Here is a 23,447-nt window from a genome sequence, read left to right as displayed (position 1 = left end):
TATATATATATATATATTTTATTATTTTTTTACTTGTTATATAATTAATATTAATTAATAACTAAACTCTTTTTTTTTTCTTTTATTATTATTATTATTATTTTATTTGGGATTTTTTCACTACTTATAATGTTCATGCTCTTTCAAAGTACTTCATTTTAACTTTTTCCAAAAGCATTTATTTTTAGGAAAAAAATCTTAAATAATTAAATAATAATAATAAGGAAAATATTTATGTAGATGATTTTAATTGTCAATTGATATTAATGATATGATAAATAAAAGGAATATTTTATAAAATAATTAGATAACTCATTGAAAAGTGTTTATATTTTAAATTATTCTTGAATGGATGAAATAATACTAATTTTATAAATTTGGAGTTTTTTTATTATATATTTTTATATTAGTAGGTCAAAACTCATTTTTTTAAAAATAACTTATTATTGAGAAACTATTTTAAAAAATTAAATTAAAAAACAAATCAGATAAATATAAAATAATTAAAAAAAATTAAAGCATGTTATTTTTGGTAAATACTAAAAAAGGTATATTTGTGATTGGATGTTTTGAGAGATAAGGAACAAAGTGAAGAAATTAGAAAAAATTAAAAAAAAAAAGGTAATAATAATAAAGGGGGAAAAAAAGAAATAAATGAAAAAAAATATTTTTTCCAAATATTTAAAATTCAAACAATAATGTTATACTGTGAGATATGAATTATCTTATTTGTTACAAGGGTTCAGTCCACCTTTTCGACGGGTCCCACATGGATCTCAAAGCTGATGACGACATCTCAGCCGCACATCAAGAAGACCAAGCTCATCACCGAAAAGAATCTTGACCCTGTCACGACTCAGGAGAGTCCCGTGGCAACACATGGGTTAGGCCCATTTCAGACAATAACTACTGTGTATAAACTGTTCAGAAATATCTGTCCAAGCAATGACGAGAGCGCCACGTAAGCACTCGCTTTTCCAGAGTGAAAGCCTGTGACACATCCGCTATAAATTAGAGCCTGTGAACGTAATCTTGGGCTGTGCTTTCAGTTCAGTGAGCGATTCAGCGAAGGGATAAGACCAGGTTCTCTCTCCTTTCTCACTTCTATTTCTCTCTCTAAGATCTACAAACCCTAGCGTCTTGCATTTACGGAAACTTTTCATTTTCGCGGTCCGTGCAAACATGGCCTTCCGTTTGGTTCTTGAGAAAAAGATTTTTTACGGTCGAATCATAGCCTTCCGTTTAGTTACCAAGAAAAATCAGGAGGCATGAAAGGAAAATGTGATTTTGAGTCCGAAGAATGAAAATCTGTTTCTCAAGCGAGCCGAATGGTTGTGTTCGGTTTTCTGTGTTGCCAAAGGGATCATAAGGCTTGTTGTCTGTTGAATTTTGTGTTTTTCTGAATCAGTGTGTAATTTGGTTGCTGTGACGTGTGAGCTTTATCTCGTTGTCTCAAGCTTGATTTCGTGAACTTTTTGAAATTTTGGTATCGATTTGAAGAGCGAAAAATGGAAATATTTTTTCTAGTAAGCTGAATGGCTGTACTTAATTTGGTTGGTTTTAAAACTTAGTTTCATTTCCTTCGGTTCCTACATTTTCGCTGATATCCAACGGATCATAATAGTTTTGTTTTGAATGTTCTTCTTTTTGTTTAGTTGTTTTAATTATATGCAATTTGGTTGCTTTGAGCTTTATCTCATTCCCTAAAACATTTCTTATGAATTTTTGAGATGTGCGTTCAGCATTATCTCAGCTACCAATGGGATCATAAGCTCACTTATAAAGAATTTTTTTAATTTGACTGTCGTGAGCGTTAAGTCATTTTCTTAACCATATTTTTGGGTGGTTGCAGAAATATTATGCTGAAGTCGTGAATTTAGCCTTGTTCATAAGCTGACTCAAGGATGGTTTTGACTAGATTTTACGTCACAGTATATGTGTGTTATTTTGGATTTGTTTGTTTCTTTTGTGCAATTAAAATTAATTTGTTTCTGCATCAGAGAAAGCAAACTAGTGGGTTTGATTTATGCTTTCAAAATTAAATCTTCTCAAGTATTTGTGCATGTTTGTATAATTTTGAATTATGTTGTCACTTTTTGTGATTTAAATTAAATTGCTTCTGCAGTTGCAGCTTTTGTTTGAATTCTGTGATCAAAATTAAATCTGGTTCCGTGTCATAAGTGCATAGGAAATTCTGCTTCTAACAATTTATTATGTAGTTTGTGGTTGTGTAGACTTTCTAAATAATGAGACCTTGATGGTCATCTAATTTTGAGATGGAAAGGGAAAATGTTTTTTTCTTAATTTTTTATGAGATTTATGTAGTTTTCTTATTACAAAAATAAAACCTTTTTAATCAATTGATTAGAAAGTTCAAATTAAATACCATCATCTAAAGGTTTGTTGACATGCCAAGCTATGGAAAAACTAGTTCGAGATTTCACCTTGGTTATGTTGTTAAACTGTTAATTTTACATATTCTATTATGGGTATGAGTAAAATTCTGTTGGATGAAGGTTACACTTTTGTCAACATATATTTTTGGTTTTATTTTGGATAGCCAATAACATTGGTTAATCTTGTTTGATGATTCTTCAGATCACTAGGAAGCTAGGATAAGTAGTGAACTGAATTTTCGGTCCAAACAATGGCTGCTAAATGGAACATCTTATTCTTGCCATTTTGTGAAGTCATGCAGTCCTGTTCCAATACTCTAATCTTTTTCTCCAGTAGGAAACAAGAAACTGTATTCTCATTGTATGCTAATCTTCTGCTGTCAAATGTTTTAATTTCTGCTAGTTATAAATGCTAGGGCTTGTATGGGTTAATAGGAGTTTACCTTTTTCTAATACATTACTCTGTGTTAACTCATTTTAGATATGGCATCGGTGCATACTACCTTGACATCACTTTTGTGCAAGAATGGAAACCATTCTGCTCCTGCAAAATTTCCAGGCACTGCCTTCTTGCCTGGGTTTGATGGGGTTGGGCATGTTTCAAAGAAAGGACTATGCCTCACTTTCATGAGCTCTGGCCCTAGGGCTACTTTAACATCTGATCCCCCAAAAACCAATTCAGAGAAAACCAAACAAAGGAAGGGCACAGTTGATCCTTCGGCTCCTGACTTTGAGCCTCATCCAACCTTTGAGCAATGTTTTCCAAGGAGTTCCAAAGAATACAGGTGTGCTGTTGGGTCGTCTTCTACTTCTTTATATGTTTGTTGTGGTTCTCTGTTGACATGGATATAGCTTGTCATATATTCTTCATTGGCTAGGTGCATGAGGACACCAATGCTCATCCTGTCCAAGCATGCAAAGACGGACATGCACTGAGATACATTTGTTTGCAACTTTTCAACAGTTTGACAGTTGATCTAATTTGCAGGGAGGTTATTCATGAACCATCTGGACATGTACTCAAAGTTCCCTTTCGACGAATTCATTTGAGTGGGGATGAACCAAACTTTGACACCTATGACACAAGTGGTCCTCAAGACATTAGTCCACGTGCTGGTATGCACATCAAGTTTTTATTTTTACATACACTGTTTTGAAGACTATAGTTTCTTTCCTCTTGGTGTCATGATTTTTTATTTATCATGCTTATTTATATCTTAAACACTTGTATGTTGAAACGTATTCCATGATTTTATTTTATTTTATTTTTTACTTATAGAAGATTTTTTAATTTTTTATTATTTTTTTATGTATAATTTTGGCTGGTGTTTAGGAACTTCAGTTTGATCCCATAGATTTTAGTACTCTGCAACCTGCTAGTTGACTCCAGCTAGTTCAAATTATTGGTGATGTAATTCATTTTCAGTATTTTAGAAGTCCATGTTTAAACAGCAATTCATATTCCTTAGTTAATATTGCTTCTAAAACTGGGGAAAAAATGTCTAGGAAGCTTCTGAAACACCTCTTTTGGCTTATGGTTTATTTTCTTTGTGTAGAACATTTCCTGACTCTTCTTGATGGTTGTTAGATGAATTCAGATTGATATTTTGGTGCCTTCTGCTGCTTGTTCCTTGAGATTATGTTACTTGTCCACCACTTGGCTTGCCTAGTTTAACAATTGGCATTGTTAAACAGGACTCCCTAAATTGCGAAAAGAATGGATTGACAGGCGAGAGAAATTGGGTGGACCACGATACACACAGATGTACTATGCTAAGCAAGGAATTATAACCGAGGAAATGTTGTTCTGCGCTGCCCGTGAGAAGCTTGAGCCAGAGTTTGTGAGATCTGAGGTTGCCCGTGGGCGGGCAATCATCCCGTCCAACAAAAAGCACTTGGAGTTGGAGCCTATGATAGTTGGAAGAAATTTCTTGGTCAAAGTTAATGCAAATATTGGAAACTCTGCTGTTGCTAGCTCCATTGAGGAAGAAGTTTACAAGGTTCAATGGGCCACAACATGGGGTGCCGACACTGTTATGGATCTTTCTACTGGGCGCCACATCCATGAGACCCGTGAGTGGATCCTACGTAACTCTGCTGTACCAGTGGGGACAGTTCCCATCTATCAAGCACTTGAAAAAGTGAATGGAATTGCTGAAGATCTTACTTGGGAAGTATTCAGAGACACCCTGATTGAACAAGCTGAGCAGGGGGTTGATTACTTCACAATACATGCTGGAGTTCTGCTTCGTTATATTCCATTAACAGCAAATCGCATGACTGGAATTGTCTCTCGTGGAGGATCAATTCATGCAAAATGGTGCTTAGCTTATCATAAGGAGAACTTTGCATATGAGCACTGGGATGAAATACTTGACATCTGTAATCAATATGACATCTCATTGTCAATAGGTGATGGGCTCAGACCCGGGTCCATTTATGATGCCAACGATCCTGCTCAGTTTGCAGAGCTTTTAACTCAAGGAGAACTAACTCGCAGAGCATGGGAAAAGGATGTACAGGTAATTACATTAAATGCTAGTAGCATGGTGCTTGTACAATATAGGGAAACTTCCCCAAACTTCTTAATTTAGTATGTTAGCTGTTATTAATGTTAGCCAGTTGGAACTGCCATAGAGGCCTTGGCAACAGTAACTTCTTGATTTAGTACTTAATTTTTTGTCAAATCAAAACAATGCACATAGTATTAGAACAAAACCAAAAGAAAAATTGTGTAGGGTTAGCAGATGTGTTCATCACTTAGCATCATCAGTTGCATCCACTGCTCTTCTTTTTTCTTGGAAACTCATTTGAGTTAATGCTTGCTTTTGACTTATCATTTTGACATGCTGTATATTGTACATCTCAGGTGATGAATGAAGGGCCTGGACATATTCCAATGCATAAAATCCCAGAAAACATGCAAAAACAGCTGGAGTGGTGTAACGAAGCACCTTTCTACACTCTTGGCCCTTTAACAACTGATATTGCTCCAGGATATGATCATATCACCTCTGCCATTGGTGCTGCCAACATAGGGGCTCTTGGTACTGCACTTCTCTGTTATGTAACACCAAAAGAACACCTTGGGTTGCCAAACCGGGATGATGTCAAGGCTGGGGTCATAGCTTATAAGATAGCTGCTCATGCAGCTGATTTAGCCAAAGGTCACCCCCATGCTCAAGCCTGGGATGATGCTCTAAGCAAAGCAAGATTTGAGTTCCGATGGATGGACCAGTTTGCTTTGTCATTGGACCCCATGACAGCTATGGCCTTCCATGATGAAACCCTGCCATCAGAAGGTGCCAAAGTGGCACATTTTTGCTCTATGTGTGGGCCTAAGTTCTGTTCAATGAAGATAACAGAGGATGTGCGCAAATATGCTGAGGAGCATGGCTATGGAAGTGCTGAGGAAGCTGTGCAGCAAGGAATGGATGCTATGAGTGCTGAATTTCTTGCTGCTAAGAAAACTGTCAGTGGGGAACAATATGGTGAAATTGGTGGAGAAATCTACTTGCCAACAAGTGCAAATAGCTCCTCGCAGAGGTAAAGGTTAGTGATATTGGATTTTTTCCTAGATAATGTATGGTTCTTAGAAAGTACTAATAAAAGGAAAAAAAAAATGCTAAGGAAAGTGATTTTTGTATGTTTGGATGCCATGGAAAAAGGTGAGGAAAAAAATATTTAAGGAAAAAAGGGAAATCGTAATTCCATGTTTGGTTCTTGGAAAATTTGAAGGAAAATGCGAGAATAAGAAAATAAAGAGGAAAAGTAGAAGGAAAACAAAAAATAGGTTCAAAGTTAATAAATTATTTTTATATACTACTTTGAACTCATTTCACTTATTTGAATGTCTTGGATTACCCAGTGTTGGTTGTGGCCTGTGTAGTCGGCGCTGTAAAATTTGGGCCCCATGGAGAATTCAAAAGGCTCGATCATGGGAGGTTCTTTGGTTTTAAAAAGGAAAATTCAAAATTCAAAAGTTTTTAACTCATTACACATATATATTTATATTTTCTATAGTAAAATTAAACATGAAAAAAATCATTTTTCTTAATATGTTTTTTTCTTCTTTTGTACTTTCCTAGGACCTACCATAGCATAAAAGATTTTCCTTAGGGAAAGGTGAAGAAAGTTGGGGGAAAGTAAATTCTTCAAAAATTTAGGTTGTGTTTGGTTCCTGAAAAATTTGAAGGAAAATGTGGGGGGAAAGAAAATAAAGATGAAAAGTAAATGAAAGAAAAAAGTGAAAAAAAAAATAAAAAATAGATTTGAAGTTAATAAATTATTTTTATATTCTACTTCAAACCGATTTCACTTATTATAACTATTATTTATAAAGATTAAATAATTTGGATATGTGTAAAGTTTCTAATTAATTTTAATGATATTTGATTTTCTTTCATTTATTCAATAATGCGATCGAATATGAAAAAATCATTTTTCTTAACATTTTTTTTCCTTAATACTTTCCAGAAACCAAATATAACCTTAATTTTGTTTTCCTAAAACTTTTTGCCAGACAACCAAACAACGTAAAAATATTGTAAATTTTCTTTTCCTTTTTCTTATGTTTTTCCTTCCTATTTTCTTTTTCTCGAACTTTCATGAAACCAGATGTAGCCTTAGGGAAATGCTAATGTCCTCTACACTATTTTGTTGAACAAATGTTGAAGCAGATGAAAACTTTGATGTACTGTTAATAATCTAAGAATTGAAATGTAGTCATAGAAAAAAGGAAATAAGAAGAAAAAAAAAAAGACAAAATGAAGGAACAAGGTCAATAAATCAGCATAATAAATACACATCAATCGAAAGCAAATCCTGTTGTATAACCATGATTTAGGGTTAACAGATGAATATATGACTATATTTTGAATATAAGAGCAGGTAGAAAGGTTTTAATTCTATTTCTTTTTCATTCTTACAATGTGCCCCTTGGTAAATGGATTTTGTTATTTAGACACATGACACTCAATTTCATCACAGATCACCTTATCATAGTTAAAACGGAAAATACTTTCTGGGAATGTTCTTGCAGGAACTCGTGAATTTGAAGAACCTGTTTGAAATTCTCGGGGGCTCAGTGTGATATTGGCTGGTCAAGAATGGTGATTTGAAGTCAATCATTTTTAGCTGTTGGCGAGTGCTTAGTTTTGCAGTGTCAAATAAATAGAGACATCTCTTTATTTTGCTTCTTGTTAGTATGTCAGTCTCAATAATAAAAGCTCTTTTTCTTCATGTTCTTGTATATCAAGTTTTCCTTTTGAATCTAGCGATTGACATAAGAAACGCACCAGGGGTGTCTGCATCTGCTTTTGCACTGGCAATTTGGCCAAGGATGCAAGCAGATCAGGCTGAGAAAGTCCCTTCGAACCTGAACAGGATAATGCCTGCGTAGGGAGTGTGCTTTTCTTTTCCCATTTTTTTCTGTGCTTGCGCAGGGAGGGAGAATCCATCCATGTTTCAGGCTACCTGTTCCATGTCAGGGCAGATTCGAGCTCATGACCAGGCATATTTATCGCGAGCCTTGGAAATACTAGAACTGACAATTTTATTAATCATGATTGCTTCACTAATCAGCAGCCACTTATTGACCAAGTGTGCATATATATCGAGGTAACATAACTTAGTTACTCCTACATCAATGGAATCCTTTCCATATGGTACTGAACTATCCTGTAATCTTTATACAGCATCCCTTTTCTTGGAAAATCCTATTTGAACCCACTGTTACCAAGGTCATCTTTCATAAATCATGAGATTGTGATTCACTGGTTAAAGAGATTTGGTTTTTTTTTTTTTTTTTTTTTTTGGAAATTGTTACTGCTGGATTATGAAGATGATGACATCCTCAAATTTTTGGATTTCATCCACGGAGATCAGAGTGTTGGGTGTGGAACAGCACCTAACAATGCAGGAATGCAAGGCTTCATATTTGGTTTTTGATTAATCACCTGAGTACCTAGTATCCTTTATTGATGCATTATCTTAGATTGAGAACAACATCCACAAAGTGAGCTTTTAGTGTCATTTTCTCTTTTTGTTCAGATTTACCTTCGGATCAATAATAAGCAGCAACAGTGCGACAGAATTATTGTCTTGGTACAAGAAAATGCAGAATTGCAGATTCCAAAAGTGGTAAGTGATCGGCATTGACCAACTGCCATGCAATTCTTCGGAAAAGAAATGTGTTCCTCCCTTATAATTGATGCTACTGGACATTGACAATGTTGGGTTAATCCCAGTCCTGAAGAGAAAAAAATGCATACTAAAATCATAATTTTAACATCAAGAACAAAACGCTACTGCTCAAGTGCTAGAACGGCGGCATTTAGCAAGAGAGATCCTGACGGTCCCCATTAAACTCCACCCTGCAATATATAGCTTCTGCATCGCAACGATTGACAAATCTATAGGCTTAGATATTGAATTTCCGTATTCTAAAATCATAATTTTAACATCAAGAACAAAACACCACTGTTCAATTTCTAGAACGGTAGCATTTAGTAAGAGGTATCTTGATGATCTCCATTTAGCTCCACCCTGCAATATATAGCTTCTGCATCGCAATGCTTGACAAATCCATAGGCTTAGATATTGAACTCCATCATCGTAATGGTAATGATCATGGTCATAGCCCTGGTATATACATGCTCGAGGTTGAATACACGCCAAGGTATTACAGATGCTGAAGTTTTGGGTTATCACTGTGAGCAATAACAGCAAAATCCGGTATTCCTGAACCTATTGAAAAGAGGACAAACAAAAACATCCTAGGGAAGGAGAGGAGTTGAGAGCAGCTGAGGAAGTCAAATTCATTGCATGGGACTAGTGAAATAGTTCAAGAATCCATTTGATAGTATTTTTAAGAAGCACTTTTAACCTTTTTAATACTTAAATTTTTTTTATAATAGAGTTATTTCAAGTATTAAAAAGGGTAAAAATGCTTACTAATAAACAAGTTCTAATTGGAAGATGATAATTAGAAGACAATGCATAGAAATGAAAGTGCCTGCTAGCCAGTCAACAGTTTGTTTGGAGATCGCATTAAATATCTGAATCGAATCCCAACATCACCATGATCAGTAAGAAAAGTGTTAGTAAGGAGACAAAGAAAGTGTTTGGTAATGATTTTCAGAAATATTTATAGTATTTTTAATATTCAAAAAATAAAAATTTTCAAATGTTAGAAAGACTAAAATATTAAAAATAATTTTCATAATCACTATTAAATAAAAAATTTTAAATATTAAAAAGACGAAAAACACTTTTCATAATTCCTATGAAACGCACTCTAATAAAACTAGCTTCAGAGAAAAAAGCAAAAAAAAACCCGACCAAATTGCAGGACTTAAAATGCTTGAAAGAACCAGGAAAAAAAGGGGGCATTGTCCTAGACTTCCATAACCAAATTGTGTAAAACTATTGTATATCTTCAGGGTGACTTGCTTCCAAAACTTACGCAACACATCTGTAATCCATTTGCAGAGTACCCGGCTCACAACATTGACGCAGGATAAACAATAAAGCAGACATCCAATTCTGTGTCAATGCTTTTATTTTCAGGGCTTTTGTGATCAGGGACCAATTTCCCATATTAAATCTACCAATTCCTTGCAATGGCATTTCCATTCCCTAACCCTTAACATTCCCTTCTAGACCTGCTGCCTGAGCTGTAACATTAGTCCCCTTAGAATTGTATTGGTCCAAGATAATGTGCAGAATTGCAGGTTCCAGTAGCAGCAAATAATCCGCATTGACCAACTGCAATGCAATCATTGGGAAAAGAAATGTGTTATTGGCTTATAAATGACGCTTCTAAACATTGACACTGTTAATTTCATTCCTGGAAAAAAAAAAAAAAAAAAAAAAACGCATTCTAAAATCATAAATTTTAACATCAAGAACAAAACACCACTGTTAAAGTGATAGAAGAACAGTGGCATTTTTAGTCAGAGGGATCTCTCCACTTAACGTCATCCTGCAGTATAGTTTCTGCATCGCAATGATTGACAAACCCATAGCCACAGATATTGAACTCCGTCATGGTCCTGGTGTATGCATTCTCACCGTTGAATGCAAGGCTAAGTATTCAGATGGTGAAGTTTTGGGTTATCACTACAATCAATAACCACAAATCTGGTCTAGCTGGAACTAAAAAAAAAAAAGAAGGGACAAACAAAAACCCCGAGAAGGAGAGGAGATGAGAGCAACTGAGGAAGTCAAATTCATTGCATGAAACTTGTGAAATAGCTAAAGTGGAAGATGATAATGAGAAGACTATGCAGAGATATGAAAATGCCTGCTAGCCAGTCAATAGGTGTTTGGAGATCACATTAAATACCTGAATTGAATCCCATCATGATCAGTGAATCTATGAGCCACCAAAAAGGAAAAAAGTGATGAAGAGTAAAAGGACTACCAAAACCAGCTTAAAAATAAAATAATAATAATTAAAAAAAAGAAGCAAGTTGCAGGACTTAAAATGCTCCAAAGAACCAGAAAAAGGGGGGTGGGGGGTGCATTGTCCTAGACTTCCATAACCAAATTCTGAGGAAAACTATTGTATTTTCATGGTGATTTGCTTCCAAAATTTAAACAAAACATCTGTGATACATTCTCAGAGTCCCAGGCTCTTAACATTGATGCAGGGTAACAATAAAGCAGATAATAACGCTTCTGTGTTGATACTTTTATTTTCAGGGCTTTTGTCATCAGGGACCAATTTCCCATATTAAATTTACCAATTTTTTGCAATGACATTTCCATTCCCTCCCTTAACATTACCTTGTATACCTGCTGCCTGAGCTGTAAATTTAGTCGCCTAAGAAATGCATAACACTTTAACACGAAGCCATGTCCACACCCTTTTTTTCAAAACTCTACATCTTCCATCTTCCCAGCATCATCACCAACACATCAACTACATATACCTTCTTCTCAGCATCATCACCAACACCTCAATCTACCAGGTTATATCCATTCTATAGTCATTTCTAACCAAATAAAATGATATCCTTCAAGCCACCAACTGCCCTCCCAAGGATTTAACATGAATTTATGGCAGTATGATAATCTCAAACCCAGACTGCTAGCATTCTGATCGATAAACTTGCTTACTGGTTCTAAACTATGCACTCATTAATGTCAACTAGCATTTTTCACACACAAATATACAGATAGAGGGGGAAGGGAGAATTTGTTTGTTGAGTAGAAGAGAAAAGTGCTACGATACAATTTTCTCAACATAAGCTACACTATAATTATAACAGAACAATAACCTGCAATATTCTGAAAAAAGAAGAGTACAAAAAAAAAAAAAAGCAGTGCTCATGAGCACAAGAAGGACATACAAATGGCAGCATTTTCATGGAAAATAATTTGCAATTCATACAAAGATGATGATAATGTGCAGAAGACTGCCAAAACTAGCTCCCAGGACAAGACCCTCTTCAGGATTATCTGGATTAAAATGAATTCCAAAGAGAATCAAGCAAAAGGAAGGCATGGGACTTTACAGCATCACTCTGTTACATCAGAATTCTCATCTGCTGCCTCCAACCCTGTACATCGAACCGCATGAAAATGAAGGAAATCAACCATAGCCAATCATAAAGAGGGTATTCCCTTCCAAGAAACAGCAACTACTCTTTAATTTCAAGGTTATATGAAGAAATAAACAGCTAGGGCCAATCTACAATCTTTAATGGCAAACACAATGCCAACCCCAGAGTAGTGACAAGAATGCTTAAATAACATGGAGTTAGATGCTCAAAAAATGACTCGAAATCAGTCTGTAATGTCTGCAGCAATGCAGGTTCACATCTATAGTTCAACCAAAAATGCTTCCATGTCTCTTTTTATTGGATTCTCATATAAATTCTCAAGTTCAGTACAGAAGACTCACAAGTTCAAAATTCACAGTTCGTAGCATTCTGCATCCAATTACAGAAGAAAAAATTCGAACAAATTTTGAATCTCAAACAGGCAATGTGATCATATACCCCAAAATATATAGGTGAAGCAGATATAATTGCATACTAAATTGAAAAAGACTAACCTTCATCACCATCTTCATATTCTTCTTCATCATCAGCTTCTTCACCGATGGCTTCAACCGCATACATTCTATTCAAATAATCCACTGTCTCCTGCGTCAGCACCAGCTTGTCTGAATTCAATATATCGAACAAATTCAAAGTCCTTGGCGTCAACATCTTTAAAGTTCCGATGTTTCTACTCGATAACCTCACATTATCCGGAACTTCTGTCATCAGAAACATTGATTTCTCTTTCGGATCGATCCCCCACCTTTTCATAGCAGAAATGAACTCCTTGGTCTTCGGTTTATCGAACTTATCTGAGAAATCTTCAACTACAATCGTGTTCACTGCCGCACTCGACATCGCTGTCGATATCGCCAGCCGCTTTTCCTTCCGATTAATCTTGATGCTCCAATCCCTCGGCTTGGGGCCGAAGACAACCCCACCACCGGGCCGGAGCGGGGTCCTCTGGGACCCACGACGGGCGCGGCCGGTCTTCTTCTGGGGGTAGGGCTTTTTGCCGCCTCCCCGGACCTCTCCGCGGGTGAGGGTGGAGGCGGTGCCGCGGCGGCGGTTTTGCAGGTCGGTGATGATGCCACGGTGGACGACGGCGCGGGCAGTGTCGAGAGGAGCAGATTTGAGATTGAGTTGAGTCTCGCCAACTTTTTCTCCTGTGAAAGAGAGTATGGGAATGGCGACGAGGTCGGAGCGAACAGAGAGAGGTTTGAGGGGTTTGAGAAAAGAATTAGGTTTGAATGTAGAGAGGAAATTAGGGTTCTGGCGAGAGGAGCTTCCGAAGATTGAGGATGAGAAGAATGAAATCGACGGCGACGTTGCCGTGGTCGCCATTTTTACAGATGTGTGAGAGACTGAGAGTGAGAGGTGTAGACGATTGTTATCCGTTCCAAAAGGCACTAACGAAATATTTTTGTTTTTTTGTTTTTGAAAAATAAAAATAATCTATTTTCTTTCTGATAGGCCCATCCAGCTACTATTGATAAGATGGTCAGTCCAGTTATAGGTTTTCGGCCCAATATGGTTTGTGAATAAACTGAATTATCCTTTTCTGTTGTAAACAACTACAATAAACCAAAACTACCCTACGGACTTCCACGCGTCGTCACAAAAAATAAAGGCACCGATATTACATGCCTCAGAGGGTGAAAAACTTTACCATGTTTCTGAACCTATAAGGCTATATTGCTTCAGCTTTTACTCGGATTTTCTCTCCTAATCTCTCCGAATTAATCACCACAGCGCCACCACCAAATCCCGCCATGGCCACCTCAAGAATTCAGCCTCCGCCGCCGCCGCCGCAGTCGAAGCTTATGGACCTCGATGTCACCATCGTCTCCGCAAAGCATCTCAAAAACGTCAACTGGCGCAACGGGGACCTCAAACCCTACGCCATCTTCTGGGTTGACCCGGAACGCCGATTTGCTACCAAACCCGACGACTGTGGATCAACTCGGCCGGTTTGGAATGAGCACTTCTCCATCCCCATCAACACCCCTCCCTATGACTCCGTCTTCACTCTCGAGATTTTTCACTCCAAGCCCTCCGAAACCCCCAAACCGCTTGTGGGTGTTCTTCGATTTCCGATCAAGGACCTGGTTGACTCGGACGAGTCAGCCAACTCCATAAGGACGCTTGAACTTCGACGTCCTTCCGGCCGTCCCAACGGCAAGATCCGGATAAAGCTCGCCCTCCGTGAGAGGCCGCCACCGACGCCAGATTACCATATTGCCCCCCAATCGAGCTATTATTACTCCAGTGCCCCTCCCCCTCCCCCTCCTGCGCGCGACTACAGGGGATTCTCGTCCTCGCCCTACACCACCCATCCTCCCCCTCCGGCGCCGGCCCCATCCTCCGCTGCGCCGTACTCGTACGGCGGGTACTCCGACCCATATTCTGGGTACTATGGTTATTATTCGCAGCAGCCACCCGTACCGCCGCCTAGGCCGTTCTTCGATCGACCGTCCAATTACGGCGTTCCAGGTGGGCCATCGGCGCCGGTGGATTACTCGGCGTACGAACACAAGCCAAAGGCTAGTGGGAAGATGGGTCTCGGCACTGGTTTGGCCGTCGGCGCTGTTGCCGGTGCACTCGGGGGGCTAGCTTTGGAGGAAGGGATCAAGTACGAGGAGGAGAAGGCTGCAGATAGAGTGGAAAATGACTTGGCGGCAAGGGATGATTACAGTGATTATCATCGCAGTGAGTATTGAAGGAAGGAGGAACTGAATTATCGGGTTTTGGACTCTGATGAGATGATAAATTGCAAATGATTGGTTGACAGTGTTGGGTTTGTGGCTTTTACTGAATATATATTTGTACATAATCTATGATTATCTATCTTCTTGTCGGTTATCCTTTATTCTTCTAATGGATGTTGGAGAATTTGGGCCTTCTGAGAACCTCTGCAATGTGCGTGTTTCATGTTCTAAGAGGAATGAATTTGGTTTACTAAAATTTCCTGCTTTGATTGTATTTCGTTATGTTTTTTAGTTTCTTGAATTGTTCATGGAGAATTTTGTGATTGACACGCATTTACTTTGAATTTGGGGTGCCGTCTGTTGTCAGTGATCGCCAGTCAATTGTCTATGCAGTATGCAGAAGTAATCTTATTGTTTGAGTGGGTCAATGCTCGGAGTTTTTTATGATCAAATTAATAGGATTGGTTTATTGTTGGATGGATCAATGCCCGATCAAACATTTCTCTTATGTCCTTGGAGCTGGAGGAGTGAGCAAGAGACTGGAGATTTTCTCATGATTTGCAGCTTAGGAGAAGGCTTCTGATGAATTAACTTCAGGTTTGGTATGTGAAAGTTTAGCCTTTTGGTTGTTCATTTTAAGTTTATGAGAACATTTTCCACCTTGTCTAGGTCAAATTTATTCCCTTAGAGCTACAATCTGTGTTCTTAGAATTTCACTCGTAGTTGATTCTCTTGTGGTTTTTAAGATTCTCTGGAGCCAGTGGCTATTGGAAGATGCTAAAAGGAGACCTTGTATCATAAGCTTTCCTTTCCACTCCATCCAATGTGCTTTAGATTGTTTTGCACATTCCTTTTTTGTTCATAGCTTGTGATCAGTAGCAAGTATATAAGATAAGGTTTAGACATGCTCAAGGAAGAAAGATGATGGTCCTTTCTAACAAAAAAAAAAAAGAGGATGGTGTTTAGAAGATGAACTTGGTGCTGGTTGGGGTTGATAAAGGAGTTATGAATGGAAGAATGATGAAAAAAAAGTGAATTTTTGGCTTCTAACAAGTTTGTTTTGACAAATTTGGATTTTGTTTGTCAATGGCTGGACAGGATACTGGTGATTAGCTCATAAGAGCCGTGATTTTCAAGTGCAGAAGCAATTCTCATGGAGCCAACTCCCAGAGCTTCCTTGTAGCGGCTCCATTCCATTCCCCCTTTCATAGGAACCTTAAAGTGACGCTATTTTATTATATTTCATCCATATCCCAATTCCATTCATTTGGTATTCCTTCGGTGTCATTGGCACAAGAGATGTCGTTTCTAGTTTATCTATTTCTATATATGAAAAGTTAAAAAATCATCATATAATAATCCAGAAATTGCAATAGTTAGGCATCATAAAGGTTTGGGTGGGGAGGCACAAGAGATGTCGTTTTTAGTTTATCTATTTCTATATATGAAAAGTTAAAAAATCATCATATAATAATCCAGAAATTGCAATAGTTAGGCATCATAAAGGCTTGGGTGGGGAAGGGTTGAATGATTGAATGATAGAAGAGGACCCTTTTAGATGGGTTGAAAATTATGCTGGTGTAAGACAATTGTTTTTTCTTAGTGGTTAAGATTAATACCTGATAACTTGGGGATAGAACAGCCCCTGTAGCTTGGGTTGAAGGTGCTGGGCCTGAGATAAGAGCACTAAGATGAAAATATATGATTTCACTCCTGTCATTCGACCTTGGAAAACTTTTCTATTTTGGAATTTCGCCTAAACCTGAAGTAACAACAAATAGGAACCTACTTGGAAGCAAAGAGAGATGTTGCATCATATCTGCATCATAGAAGCTTGGGCTTCTTTATTTGATCATATTACTTAAAAACTTTTGCTCAAATGGACTTGTAATCCATTGGATAGCACTGGTTAAGGTTTTCCACAACAAGGAGAGCTAATGTTTTTTTTTTTCCCTTTCTTTCTCTGGAAGCAAGGGAGGGGATCATTGTCATGAAGAAAATCAGATTTCACAATTTTGAAACATGCCCAAATCCTCTCCTACACGGCTACGCTTGCATCTCTCTCTCTCTCTTTCTCTCTGCTTTAATATATATTTGAACTTTTCCTTGGGTAGCTGTCAGCAGATAGCATTCTCCATAGTGAAATTATTCAAACCACATGGCTGGCAGTGATGGAGTATGGAGGATTTCAATTCATTTGTCTTGAATGTGGAAGATTTGGGAACAGATATGACAATTGTACTGACAAGGTAAAGTGAACGTGAAGAAAAGTTGATGAGTGTGGTGCAGACTGCAGTGGATGACATCTATTCATTTGAAAACAAACGTAGCTCCTAAAACAAACATAACTCCAATCAACCTTCTAATTATGGCGTAGTGTAAGTTGAAACACAACTACCTTGTGGGTCCCCCAACAAGTGGGTTTTCCATTTGACTCTCCCTTGAGAGCTGCTCTCTGTGATGAATCATGGTGATATAGGGTTTAGAAAAGTTTTCTACTCCCCGTCGCAATGATGACAAGCAGAATGGTCCTAAGTTGAATTCACAATGGTGATAATGCTGGTAAGGTGGTGTCATTGTAATTTTCAAAAAAAATTCCAGTTATAATTCTTTTAATAATAAAAATAATAAATAAATAAATAAAGAGTTAAAGATGTTAAAAAGGAAGTGTTCCTTAGTGGGTCATAGGATTCTCAATTGGGCTATGCTAACTATGTAGGCAAAAATGTTGGGCCGAATTTTGGGCTTATTCTGAATTGGGCCCATCAGCTAAGACAGGCCTGAGTTCTGCAAACTCTGGAGGACTCCATCATCGCTCCTCGGACCCACCCAAACCCTAGAGCCCTAGAAAATGGTGATTTTTCCCTGAGGACCAGTTTTGAACGACTGGAAATTTCTTAATTTTCTCGGTGTTATCCAAATTCCCGATTTTCTCGGCGATTTGTTCAAAGGAAATTGAAAATGGCGGCGGCAGAGGACACGACGCAGATCTATCACGAAAGGCAAAGATTACAGTACTGCCTCTTGCATGCTCTCAATAACCTGTTTCAGGTGTTTTTTCAAACCTATTTCTGTTAATTTTTTTCCTTGGTCCGTTTGGCTGCAGGGAAAACAGTGGGGAATGAAGCATAATAACAAAAATTTGGGGAATTAAAACAAAAACCCTCCACTGAACCCACCCTACTGATTGTATTCATAATTATTTTTTTCTTTACTTCCTCCATTCTTCTCAGAAACCAAACATAGGTCGTGTTAGTACAGAATTGAAGTCTTGGAGTTCCCAATTCCACTGTTTTATTGCTTTATATACCAAGAATTCATACTGAATTGAAATTGCATGAACCCAAAATTTTAGACAGATGAAATGAACAGTAAAGGAGATATTTTCTTACTGCCACAAAATCAAAATTCTCAATCAAATTTGTATTAGCTTGTCCTTATTCGTTTCATGATTTTACATGGTTCTAACAAATGCATGGTACTTTAGGAGAAGGACATATTCACTAGAGCAAAGCTGAATGCCATAGCCGAAAAGCTCAGTCTTGATGACCCAAATAAGGAAACATGGACACCATTATCTGTGTTATTCAAGCCTCATCACAATATGATCACTGGAAACTACGACATAAACGTTCTAACTGCAGCCTTGGAAGGGAAAGGGAAAAGTGTGATTTGGCATGATCGCCGTAATGGTGCTTCTTCGATTGATCTTGATGGTGCTGAAGATACTTTAATGGGTATTATGCTTAACATCTCAGTTAGACGGTTTGGTGGGATTTGGAATGGTAGGCATTGGTTTACATTGAGAAAGATGGGTGGGGTTTGGTATAATTTGGATAGTGATCTGAAGTCTCCTCAATCCTTTAAAGATGTTGAAGAAGTTAAGAAATTCTTGGATTGCATCATTGATGGTGGTGGAGAGATTTTTCTTGTCATGAATTGTAAAGAGTGAGTTTTAGTTTCTTTAAGATGTGGGCTATGATGAACTTTCAAATTTGTATCTTATATACTTGGCTTGTAAAAGTAACCATAGTATACAGGAATGAAGAAGTTTCTAGAGAATTCAGTTTCATTCATTTGTTCTCTGCTTACTCATACTTCTGATTTTTATTGAGATACTTGAAATTCATGAAGCACTATTAGGAAGCAATTCTGTGGGTTTTGCATTGCTTTGAAATGAGTAAAGTTCTTTGAGTTGGTTGGGGGGTGGGAGTGGTGATGTTGTGTAACAATCGTGCAATTATAGTTTGTCCTCTACTAGAACTTTGGTGCAGGTAGAAATTGCAAGCAAATAATGACTGGGTGAAGAAGAAGAAGGTGAAACTCCAATGTGGAAGGCCATATCTCATCAATTACTCTGGCATCCTCAATGTTGCACATGATGTAAAGAAGCTCTTCCAGAAGAGTACTGCTGACACCTCCTCTTTCCTCCGCCAAATTAAAAATGAAACTGGCTCCTGTTGTCCTCTTTCCGAGCCACCATGACAAGGCTTCTAGTTTTGGTACAGTTCTGGTCCTTACAATTTTGTTTCAATTAGACTCTACTTGCTGTGTTTTGACTTCAATTTTCATATGGTGTTGTATAGGATTTATTATGTGTATAGTCTCCGAAGTAAATTGGTTTAAGATGGCCTTTTACTTCCTTTAGTTCTCTTGATCTGTATGAAACATGTTGGAAGAAAGCCCATACCATTATGCTTTACAGTTTAACATTTGAAGCTCAAAAGGCACAATCAGAAGTATTTCATCCTAGCTCAATTACTGCTATATTGTCCTTTTCCCCCTTTTCTTGTTTGGAATTTCCATTGATAGTGATGTAGTTGTACCAATAAGTTAGCCTAGGTGAAGAGTTTTTGCATAGAGATTTCAGGAGATACATGACTTTAAGCGTGGAAGATCCAGATACAGTAGATTTTATATGCATTTGGGTTATCTCTGAAACAGATTACTGCAAAGATGATTCACTTACAACCCCCCTTTTGCTAAAGGAAAAGGTAACTTACTCAAGGAAAGAGATCGATTCCCTAAAATATTCACCTCATCTCTGGGTGGACCATCCACCTCTGGTATCTAATTGGGAATCAAGAGCAAGGAAAAAGCAATGAACACAAACAGAAGGTTGGACAGGTTTGTCGTCTACCTTTTACCTCCTTGTCTTCTAATGGATCCTTCCTACTTTCCTTTCTTGAACCAACTCTTATTTCTTTTGGATTTTTTTTTCTTCTGGATACATTTGTTTGATTCAGTTAATAATCCTCAGATAGGCCCATTCCTCCAAATTTGTTCAAACTTGCACCTTACTCGGCAGTCCATTGTTCCCCACAACAACGTACAATAATAGCCGTCTTTCTCTCATCCGTGATCTTGCAGAGAAGCTCCTTGATTTCTTTTGTCACTTTTAAGTATTTTTCTCAAAAGAAAAGGCTTCAGCTCTGGATGTTTAATTGGGAGCAAAAAGGGTTGTCATTGTTTCTGTTTTACTGCTAAAGAAACAAACAAAAAGAGATCAACAGACTCCTATACGTTCAGAGGTCATTACTATGAATTTTGTACTGTTGCGGAGGTTGGTTTTCAAGCCCTGCTTTGGAGGGAGTGAGAGACAAATTTAATGGTGTTAGCTGTTTCTAGTGATGATATAAGTCAATGAAATCGAGAGGAGAGGATTGCCATTTGTTTCTTGCAGGGCCTTTAATGTGTCTGGTACTGGTGTGTTTGAGCCCCTGTCTCCAATGACATTTCCACATGTATAAGAGGTCTCTGTTTAGGGTCATTACTCCAAATGCCAATTGTAATCTCCCAAGAGTAGTTGAGATTTAGACTACATAGCATACAAAGACCTAGTCTGCTAACCTTGTTTTGAGCCACTCATTCCTTCTCTGTTCAAGTCTCTTTCCATAATCCATGAATGATTGCTGCAAAATCCATCAAATCAGACTCCTCCCTCATCTTTTCTCCCCTTTTTCTTTTCCCATTTTTCCTTTTTTTATTCCCACACACTCCATCTGCCTTTGAATCTATGATCCAAAAGAATGCATGCATAAAAAAGGTGGAGCCCATCTGGTCCCCTTTGGGTATTCTCTTTGGTTTTGGGTGTCCTCAAATTTAATACATTGACAAATACATTTATGCACTCCCCCCTTTTGGTGATCCCTTTGTATCTGGGTCAAATATGGCATTTAATACACTCATAAATTCATTTTACCTTCCCCCCCACCCTTCTCTTTGGTTAAACTCTATTTTTGTGCAATAAACTTAGAGTTGATAAACCCGCAAACTCAATATCTGTCTGTCTATATCCGTATCAACCTCATTCCCTTTCCCATTAATACCTCTACAAATTCATTGCTCAATATCTGTGTTAAGACCCCTTACATTTTCTACATCCAAATCTCTCTCTCTCTCTCTCTCTCTCTCTCTCTCTCATACACACACGAAGGAGTTTTTAGATGTCGGCTATAATAGGCAAACGAGTGAGTTACAGCCCAGTTGTTAGTCACCACACCATCATCACATACCAAAGACGACTCTTCGGTGAGAGAGGTGAGAAGCCAAAAGGGTCTGCTTCTAAAAGAGGGTCTGCCTTGGATTGTAAGAGAGCTGCTGAGGAGGCCAAAGGGGCTTCTGGGAATAACAGACTCAGGCTGTTCAAAACACCAGTACTCTCACCCATGGGACTTCTCAAGCGCCTTGGTGATAAGATGGCCGCAGCCTTTCGGTTTGTGTTCACGAAGAAGAAGAAGAAGAGGCTTTCAGCCAGGACTGCTTCATCAGGGAAATCCAAGAAATTCATCGCCCCTGATGATTCTCACAGAAGTGAAGCCATAGCTGATTGCATCGAGTTCATCAACTCCTCCGCTCTCAACAGATCAAACTCTGTTTCTGCAAATTCTCACTAGATTCTCACTGCAAAGTCACCAACCATAGCATTTTTTTTTCTCTGTTTCTTTAGATAAAAGACAAAATTAAAAACATGCATCCATCATTGTTTCTTTGCAGTGAGGCTAGGCATAATTTTACTTCGGAACACTCATGTTTCAGTTGGTTGCATCATTGAATAAGCAGATATACAACTTGTCTGATACGAGCTTTTCTTTTTCTCTGTTTTTCTTTACAATCATGCCATGATCAGTGTTTGACTCTAACCTTCTTGTTATCTGTACACATGAACTGATTCCTACTGCAACAAATCTGGAATTCTCAATGAAGAAGAATTCATGGGGAAGATTACTATTCCAAACTTCTGCAAATTAAGCAGCCACATGGGGTTGTTTCTGAATGTTGAAAAGGTGCAGACACTGTAAGCATAGCTTTTTAGGTACCATGTAGGGCGAAGACAATAGTGTGATTGTGCTGTGCCATAATTTTGGAAGGCACGGCCCCCATCTGCCTGGTCCTTTTGTGTTTCCTTGAGGGTCACCCACCTTTTGGATCTGGGTCTGCAACCAACAAAAGCTCTCAAGTGATTCAGGGCCTAGCAAAAGAGGATTGGTTTGAAAATTTTGAGTCTTCTTCTACATCATGCTTCTCCTGTTTCTAATCGCTCTCTAAGCTTCTCGGGCATGTGCCCAACCTCTTGCTAGTCTTTGATCTACTTTCTTGCTAGATTCTAGTGATCCTTTATTCCTTTTGGATGAGAGGGAGATTCATATTTTATACTTCTCAAGGTTGAGCTTATGAGAAATTATTGATCTATGCCTTTAATTTCAGCCAAAGGAAGAAAAACCCAAGAAAGATGCAAATTTTATTGATTTTTTTGAGAGTTTTGTAGGTCATTTTATATAAGCCTTGTCAGTATACATTTGGGTTTTTAGTGTTAGAGAGTCAGGGAGACCAAGTTTCCACTCTAGGCCACACCAATTCAATCATATCTGAATGATTATGGATGGTAAGATGCATATATATGGAAAAGATTTGTACTTGTAGATTAAGTCCTCTCTTCTCATGGAATGGACACAGGAGATTTGTGATTTAAAGTCATTTTTTTAAAGATAAACACAAAACATACAATAAATAAGACAGAAAATTAATTAATAGAATCAATTTTAGTATTTGATATTTTTAATAACTTTAATATCCTTAATTAATTATTACTATTTTAGGAATAACCACAACATAAGGAAAGAGAAAATTTCTCAATATATCAATTGAGGCCTGTTTTAATTGATTTTTTTTTTTTTTTGAAATATTTAGTTAGAAGGGATGAGTAATCCATTTTTAATATAAATATCTTTTACTATTTCAAATATTTACATATATGTTTTTAAATAAAAATTTATTTTTATAAGAAAATAATAAGGGTATTTTTATCAAAATAAGATTAAAAAAAGACAAAAGATTATATTTCAAAAATTGGACTTTTATTGATTTTTAAATCAAATAACCTTTTTAAAATTGTTTTGGTTAATTTTATTTATAGAACTTATGATTTAAAAAATATTTTAAATGAAATGAAGGAAATTATTAAATATTATAATTTTCTTGGTAAATTTTAAAAAGTAATAATAATAATATAAATAAATTTTAATAGAATTGAGGAGAGACCAAGACTACCTTCCTTTTCCATGCACATGTAAAAGGGAATAAATTTGTTAATATTTTATAATTTAAATATTAACAGATGAGTCTATTTTTGTCATTTTAGCTTTCTATTTTAGGATCAAATTTGTAGAAATTCTTTGGGTTGGACATTCATATTTAATTCATTAATACAGTCCATGTGAAAGTACGGTGGGATGCACACCATATGTTTATAAACCTACCACAAAAAAATAAAAATAAATAAAAAATTAAAT

At 37.2% G+C, this 23,447-nt stretch overlaps 4 protein-coding genes across 8 annotated transcripts; 3 read left to right on the top strand and 1 right to left on the bottom strand.

The window, feature by feature from the left end:
* The first annotated feature begins 998 nt into the window (after positions 1-998).
* LOC117916212 (phosphomethylpyrimidine synthase, chloroplastic) lies at positions 999-8,198 on the top strand. Of its 4 annotated transcripts, XR_004651534.1 has the most exons (8): positions 999-1,083; positions 2,878-3,181; positions 3,385-3,512; positions 4,092-4,918; positions 5,266-5,942; positions 7,438-7,596; positions 7,697-8,015; positions 8,093-8,198. XR_004651534.1 is itself a non-coding variant. In XM_034832130.1 (6 exons), exons 2-6 carry the CDS (start codon positions 2,880-2,882, stop codon positions 7,445-7,447), a joined length of 1,944 nt encoding a protein of 647 aa, XP_034688021.1. In that variant the 5' UTR covers positions 999-1,083; positions 2,878-2,879; the 3' UTR covers positions 7,448-7,647. The 4 variants fall into 4 exon arrangements, 1 of the variants encoding a protein (XP_034688021.1); XR_004651533.1 differs by having other exon boundaries at positions 7,697-8,196; XR_004651535.1 differs by having other exon boundaries at positions 5,266-5,948; positions 7,697-8,196.
* Positions 8,199-9,811: 1,613 nt separating this feature from the next.
* Positions 9,812-13,358, bottom strand: LOC117916179 (50S ribosomal protein L4, chloroplastic). 2 transcript variants are annotated; one of them, XM_034832075.1, is made up of 2 exons: positions 12,460-13,358; positions 9,812-10,163 (listed from the first exon to the last, which is right to left on the bottom strand). In XM_034832075.1, the coding sequence occupies exons 1-2, from the start codon at positions 13,289-13,291 to the stop codon at positions 10,090-10,092; spliced, it is 906 nt and encodes a 301-aa protein (XP_034687966.1). In that variant the 5' UTR covers positions 13,292-13,358; the 3' UTR covers positions 9,812-10,089. The 2 variants fall into 2 exon arrangements, with proteins under 2 accessions (XP_034687966.1, XP_034687967.1); XM_034832076.1 differs by lacking the exon at positions 9,812-10,163 and adding an exon at positions 11,578-11,962 and having other exon boundaries at positions 12,460-13,356.
* A 298-nt stretch (positions 13,359-13,656) lies between these two features.
* LOC117916177 (protein SRC2-like) lies at positions 13,657-14,929 on the top strand. The gene has a single exon (XM_034832074.1). It carries the CDS (start codon positions 13,720-13,722, stop codon positions 14,665-14,667), a length of 948 nt encoding a protein of 315 aa, XP_034687965.1. The 5' UTR covers positions 13,657-13,719; the 3' UTR covers positions 14,668-14,929.
* A 2,549-nt stretch (positions 14,930-17,478) lies between these two features.
* On the top strand, positions 17,479-22,356 carry LOC117917040 (josephin-like protein). Its single transcript, XM_034833267.1, has 4 exons — positions 17,479-17,706; positions 18,143-18,603; positions 19,526-19,649; positions 21,102-22,356. The coding sequence occupies exons 1-4, from the start codon at positions 17,617-17,619 to the stop codon at positions 21,549-21,551; spliced, it is 1,125 nt and encodes a 374-aa protein (XP_034689158.1). The 5' UTR covers positions 17,479-17,616; the 3' UTR covers positions 21,552-22,356.
* The last annotated feature ends 1,091 nt before the right edge of the window (positions 22,357-23,447 follow it).

This window comes from Vitis riparia, chromosome 6, assembly GCF_004353265.1.
Source record: "Vitis riparia cultivar Riparia Gloire de Montpellier isolate 1030 chromosome 6, EGFV_Vit.rip_1.0, whole genome shotgun sequence".
In the NCBI taxonomy this organism is placed as follows: domain Eukaryota; kingdom Viridiplantae; phylum Streptophyta; class Magnoliopsida; order Vitales; family Vitaceae; genus Vitis; species Vitis riparia.
The sequence above is the reverse complement of the archived record's forward strand: the minus strand, read 5'-3'. Positions and strand labels throughout refer to the sequence as shown.

Bases quoted from the DNA above. Each gene is read 5' to 3' on its own strand.
- LOC117917040 (XM_034833267.1), top strand. From the start codon at position 17,617: ATGGCGGCGGCAGAGGACACGACGCAGATCTATCACGAAAGGCAAAGA. The intron at 17,707-18,142 runs GTGTTTTTTCAA...ATGGTACTTTAG, and splicing joins CTCTCAATAACCTGTTTCAG to GAGAAGGACATATTCACTAG. The intron at 19,650-21,101 runs GTAACTTACTCA...AGGAGTTTTTAG, and splicing joins CCCTTTTGCTAAAGGAAAAG to ATGTCGGCTATAATAGGCAA.
- LOC117916212 (XM_034832130.1), top strand. From the start codon at position 2,880: ATGGCATCGGTGCATACTACCTTGACATCACTTTTGTGCAAGAATGGA. The intron at 3,182-3,384 runs GTGTGCTGTTGG...TCTAATTTGCAG, and splicing joins AGGAGTTCCAAAGAATACAG to GGAGGTTATTCATGAACCAT. The intron at 3,513-4,091 runs GTATGCACATCA...ATTGTTAAACAG, and splicing joins AGACATTAGTCCACGTGCTG to GACTCCCTAAATTGCGAAAA.
- LOC117916177 (XM_034832074.1), top strand. From the start codon at position 13,720: ATGGCCACCTCAAGAATTCAGCCTCCGCCGCCGCCGCCGCAGTCGAAG.
- LOC117916179 (XM_034832075.1), bottom strand. From the start codon at position 13,291: ATGGCGACCACGGCAACGTCGCCGTCGATTTCATTCTTCTCATCCTCA. The intron at 10,164-12,459 runs GTTAGTCTTTTT...ATTGCATTGCAG, and splicing joins ATATGAAGATGGTGATGAAG to TTGGTCAATGCGGATTATTT.